We start from the raw sequence: 6,107 nt of genomic DNA on the forward strand, positions 1-6,107 counted from the left end.
TAGATTACACATTGTTAGCTAAATGATTTTTTAGAAGACCAATATTAAGTTAATGATTGATGTTCACTTCATTAAATAAAATGTTAATAACTAGTTAAAATTTAAATTATATACAAAATCAATTATTTAACAATTCTAGATTTGTAGTTTATTGAAAAGGATATTTGCGGGAAGACATAAAATAATATTAACTGCTTTTATAATTCGATTTGATTTTATATAAATTATATTATTTTTTTATATAACTAGCCTCTCCAAATCATGATATAACTAATTAAGATATATTTGAAACATTATCACATATAAACTAATATTTAAATAAAAAATATTTAAAAATAGTAAATTCCATTTGTGTTGATGAAAGTAAACTCATTTTCTTTAAAGGTGTATTGAAGATATTATATCAATCAAAAATACAATTTGATAACACAATCAACTCCTTTTTATACAAGTACCTTTTATTTATTTATTTTTTAAACATTCATAGCTTTTATTTTGTTATTATTCAATAGTTTATTTTTTTTTTCTGAATAATTTGGGACTCCTTTGAAAATACTTTATGAATTTGAGTTAATATAATGAATTTATGTTAGATTAATTCTTTATTTAATTGAGGGTGAGTCAATCAAATTCAATAATTCATAATGGTTTAATGCTACAATAACAAAGGATATTAGGATTTGTATATAGGGATGTCAGAGTTTATTCTTTTACTATTATTCTCTCCCGTTTGATTTAGGGGAATCTCTGCAGGCACCACCGTTTATACCATATTTTTTAAATAAAAATAAAAATTATATAAACATATTTTTTTAATATAATATATATTATTATGATATATTAAAAATTTATATTATTCTAAATAAATAAACTTAAAACTCTTATAAAATATAATGAATAAATAAATATATTGATAATTTTATTAATTGTGTTTATATTGTTCGAGACAGAATTTGAGTGAAATCGGGACGGGAACAAAAATACCATCCCGATCAAACCGAAAAAATCTGTCATAAACACCCTAAACTATAAACCCCATAACTCGCAATAAAACCAAATAATTCGATTCGGTTACAACAGATCTTCAAATTGTCAGCATTATTTGTATAAACCTTAAAACATTTGTATGTGTTTCTCATTTTTATGTCTTGTTTATGATTTTTTTTTTCTTTAATTATAATTTAAAATAATTGTGTACATGATTTTACTTTTTATTTTGTGTGCCCACCATAAAATAAAATATAATTAACAAAATAATTTATCTACTTATAAATTTTGTTTTTTTGATGTAGAGGATTTGATGAAATACTCTACATTAATATTTTGAAATAAATTAAAAGACAGTTTTTCATCTAATTTTGAATCCCGCCTTATCAGTTCCAGCAAGAGAGTTCGACTTTCAGTTCCATTTACAACTAGGGTTTCAAGTTCTACAGCTATTCTCAATGGATGAAGATGTTTCTCGATGGATCATCGACTTTCTTCTTCGACAACCGCTCCACGATAGGATTATCGACAAACTTTTAAGCGTTCTCCCTTTCTCCATACACGATTCGAGCTTAAAGAAATCAATACTTGTTCGAAAAATCGTCTCGGAGATATCCAAGGGGTTGGCTTCCGAGGAAATGCTCATTCTTATGGAGCGCATTGAGGAGTTGGATTATCAGGCGGGTGTTACAGCTTCTGAGGCCATCAAGGCGGCCTATTGTGACGTGGCGGTGGATTGCACAGTTAAGCTGCTTGAGGAGAGTCAGGACAGAGCGAAATACTTCAATGCGGTGAAGAGAATCTGGAGGGGAAGGGTTCTGAAGATGGAAATGGCGGGTAATGTCGGGCTGATTTCTGATGAGCTACTAAATTGGAGAGATGATATCGAGACTTCTGTATGGAATTCTAGTGTTGATGAAGATCTGTTGAAGAAGTGGAGAGGCTGTGAAGCTCTGGAATCTGTTAAAGTTTATGTTGAAGAAGCGTGGGCGGATATGGGGCCTTCGTTTCTTGAACATGTGGTGCAGACAGTAGGTAATGAGCAAATTACTCAAGTTTTGAAACAGAGTACCTGCCCAGTATACGATCAAGATCTCAGTTCTGATGAAGTTCAAAGTAGTAGTGCAGGTAAAACAACTCTCTTGTCATTAATATTTGTTTTAATCTTGAATTGAAATGATGCCTCTTGGAAATTTTACCTGTTCAGTATACGATCAAGATCTCAATTCTGTTGAAGTTCAAAGTAGTAGTGCAGGTAAAACAACTCTCTTATCATTAATATTTGTTTTAATCTTGAATTGAAATGATGCCTCTTGAAATTTTAATGGTTTGATGGAGGAATGCCATTTTCCTTGAACTGGTTAGATGCTTCAAGTGTTCCTTACAAAGTTCATTCCTGTTTAAGTGGTTTGCATTCTTATTCATTTCAATCTTTTGAAAGATCTTACAGTTGGTTTCTGCAATAGGGTATTTTTTAGTTTTTGCTGTTGGTTTGATTATACTAGTTTTAAGAAGGAAAATCTCAAGTATAGCCAGTCTTTTGTATTTCCTAGTTGTTTTAGAAAATTTCCCAGGAATCTGAGCAACCTCTTTTGTGATTTAATGAGTTTAGGGTTTAGATGTTTCTGGCAGCCGGCTTATTTGAGGCATATTTGTGATATCATCAGTTCTATTCATTTTTTTTCTGTCGATAATATAACATATACCTCATGTGTTGTCTTTGATAATTTAATTGCTTCAAACAAATGTAGAAATGGAGAAACGCAGTAGAGGAGCAAAAATTAGTGATTCAGATAGCCAGGATGGAAGAGCTGCTTCTGAAAATGGTTTCACTTTTACACCTGAAGTTAAGAAAATGCAGAAAGCTCTAAGAGACAGTTGTAGGGACCTGCAAGCTGTGGTAGTTGATCCTCTACCCGAGGCAATACAGCTTGCTGACAAAATAATCTCTAACCTGCCAGTAAACAATTTGAATTCGAGTTGCCCCATGGATGTAGAGAATCTATCTACTGCTAAGAGTGACGAGGCTATTGGTGTTAATGAGACTCAGAATAACATTAGCAGGAAGCCCGGCTTAATGGAGAGGAATAGCACTGCTCGTGTCCATGAGGTAATTCTTCTTTTCCCATATTATCATATGTTAATATTACATCTTAGGGTGTGTTTGGATGAGTGGAACTGGAATTAGAAATATAATTGGATTTCAAATTTCAATTCTCTTAGAATAAATCGAATTACAATTCAATTCCTATGTTTGGTAAAATTATAGAATTATAATTCTTGGGATTTTTTTATTTTTGTAGTACACGTAGAAATGACAATTTGAATAAATTCCAGTTCTAATTCTTAATTTTAAATGATCTAACAAACATAGGAATTAGAAATAAACCCCTAATTTCAATTCCAATGTTATCAAACACACCCTTATAGTTTTATCATTATAAAGTAAAATTGTAAGATAAAATTAACTTAACTGTACTTGAGATTATAATCAACTTAACATATCTAATTGGATAATTAAAAGTTTATAATTATTACCATCTACATATTATACATAGTTATAACTGTTATTAGGTTAAACCTGTAGAAAATTATGAATTGCCTCCTCCAGAAGGCAAGCATATATGCATTGGCTGAGTCAGCCCTTTATCTTAGAGTATCATAAACCATGATGCAATTTCTGAGTTATTTAAATTAAAGAGGAAAGGTGTGCAGACTTCAGTTGATGAGGATTAAGAATAACAAACAATAAGTTTGGTCACCCATTATTGAAATAACTAGGTTCAGAAAATTGACATAAGATTTATTGTTCAACACTTCAACTTTGTCAGACTTTTATAATATGCATCAATTTGTATGATCCAAGTAAATTGAGAAACTGACCCTTTGCTAGCCATAGCTAAGAACCAAGCCCTGATAACACTTTGTTAGAGAATGAGAAATGAAGATATTTGAGAGTGGAGGAATTTTACCTTGCTTTATTTCTTGTCTCCAAAATGCTAAGTACACAAGTATTTTGTAGTCTTAACACTCATGAACAATCTGTTTTGTATTGCAACTTTATCGGTTTGTAGTGGGATGAATCCCTGGATGATGCAGTTGATGGATCTAGTGACAGAAATCGTCTTCACTTGCCCAGTCCAAGTAAAAGGCGTGTTTCTCCATTGAAGATACTTGAGATGAAAAATTTGGGAAAGAGAAAAAAGAGGAGATGGAGTATCGTTGAAGAAGATACTTTGAGGGCTGGTGTTGAAAAGTATGTTTATCACTTATCAAATCTTTTAGCATTATACATATATATTTACAGCATTAGAACACCTAGTTTATTTTATTTTCACCATGGACCACTTTTAAAATTTGTTTCCCAATGGATAAAGAAACATAAAATTCTAAATATGTTCTGTCTAAGTGTGTAGTTTAACAAAACTGAAAGTTAAGAATACTGAATTTTAAGTGTCAAATGTGTTAATAAATGTTGAAAAAACCATATGAAAGTATCTAAATTTAAAGTATTTGGTAAATTATTCAAGGGGAAAGGGTTAACTTCCTATGGTGGAAGTGAACGGTTAGGATAAGTGGCGGGAATAAAGAGACGGTTATTAATAGAGTAGGATAACTAGAATGTTAGTTGTCTAGTGTAGTAATGAATTAGTTGAATACTCTTGTTTATAGCATTTTATTAATAACCGCCTCTTTATACCCGCCACTTATCATAACGGTACACTTTCATTTAGGACATTAACCCTAAAATCTTTTTCCTTTGTATCAATATGTAAGTTGATTTGATAAAATGTGGAACTAGTGTGGGGGAATTATTTATAAAAGCTATTTTAACCTTATAATGACTTAATTTGATTAAATTTTATGGTTAAAATTGTATTTTGGATGTTCTTACTAATATTAAGGAGTTATTTTTACTAAATTAAGCCATATTTTTTTTGCTTAATTATTTTAGCATGAGTTGCATATTATATATCAAATGAACTTTATTTCAACTAAGCACTAAATCATTTAGATTAAGTGATAAGTTGTCTGTCTAGCTTTCAAAGTCTATATATTTGGATGGAGAAATTTCTAAAATAAAAAGTGTTTCCAAATGTTGCCAGATGGAACATTTTGGATGTGACACTATTTTTGTCTATGCATATTAGAGCACATATCTTAGCAGAAGTATGTATCATTGATGTTTTATATGAATTTGATTCTTCTTCTTGTTTTAAGGTACGGTAAAGGTAATTGGAAGTTCATCTTGAATGCGTATAGAGATATTTTGGTTCAGAGAACTGAGGTGAGATTGTTGTTATGCCGTTTTGGTTGAAAGACTTTAATTTTAATATCTTATGTTGCAAGTTAATAAACAAGTTGTTGCTGTTTTAGGTTGATTTGAAGGATAAATGGAGAAACATGACAAGATATTGAATGAATGAATTCTTCATTATGAGAGCTTTGTGTCGCATTTTTGTATGTTACTGGAAACACTTAAGTAAGCTCTGTCTGGTGGGAAGTCGTTTGGTGAAATGAAACAAAGTTGTTCTAAGACATTAATTCTGACTTATGTTTTTTTTTGGGAAAACACGTGGCTTATATTATCAGAAACACTTAAGTAAACTCTGTGGGGTGGGAAGTCGTCTGGTGAAACAAAGTTGTTTTGAGACAAGTAAACTCTGTTTTTTATTAATTCAGGTATATATTTATGTGAAAAACAAGGCTGGTTTATTTAGGCGTTTGCTCAAATTTCTTGTGCCAGCCAGAATAACTATCAGTGTTAAGAAAAACCAGTCGAACCGGTTTGACTGAAATTAGTAAGTAGTGACACTCAAATCGTCAAATTGATCACACAACTCGGAATCAACATATCACATGGAAGTTTGATTTTTCAGAATTCAGCCACTTCCTTTTATTAGGTGTTATGAAACAAGTTTTCTTTTCTACTTTATAGAGTTTTTGAAACGTGTTAAGTTAAAATGAATAAATATATATAATTTGGTTATAATTTATATTTTATACGTAAGATATTTATAACTGTCAGGTTAAAAAAAAATCAGTCGAATCGTTTTCACTGAAATCGGGAAGTAGTGACACTCAAATCGATCACACAATTGGGAATTGATAAATCAAAT

The 6,107-nt window shown here is 30.7% G+C and overlaps 1 protein-coding gene across 2 annotated transcripts; it reads left to right on the forward strand.

Moving 5' to 3' along the window:
* The first annotated feature begins 1,361 nt into the window (after nucleotides 1-1,361).
* LOC124915199 lies at nucleotides 1,362-5,707 on the forward strand. Of its 2 annotated transcripts, XM_047455872.1 has the most exons (6): nucleotides 1,362-2,115; nucleotides 2,195-2,242; nucleotides 2,739-3,097; nucleotides 4,062-4,243; nucleotides 5,209-5,275; nucleotides 5,365-5,707. In XM_047455872.1, exons 1-6 carry the CDS (start codon nucleotides 1,446-1,448, stop codon nucleotides 5,404-5,406), a joined length of 1,368 nt encoding a protein of 455 aa, XP_047311828.1. In that variant the 5' UTR covers nucleotides 1,362-1,445; the 3' UTR covers nucleotides 5,407-5,707. The 2 variants fall into 2 exon arrangements, with proteins under 2 accessions (XP_047311828.1, XP_047311829.1); XM_047455873.1 differs by lacking the exon at nucleotides 2,195-2,242.
* The last annotated feature ends 400 nt before the right edge of the window (nucleotides 5,708-6,107 follow it).

This window comes from Impatiens glandulifera, chromosome 9, assembly GCF_907164915.1.
Source record: "Impatiens glandulifera chromosome 9, dImpGla2.1, whole genome shotgun sequence".
NCBI lineage: Eukaryota > Viridiplantae > Streptophyta > Magnoliopsida > Ericales > Balsaminaceae > Impatiens > Impatiens glandulifera.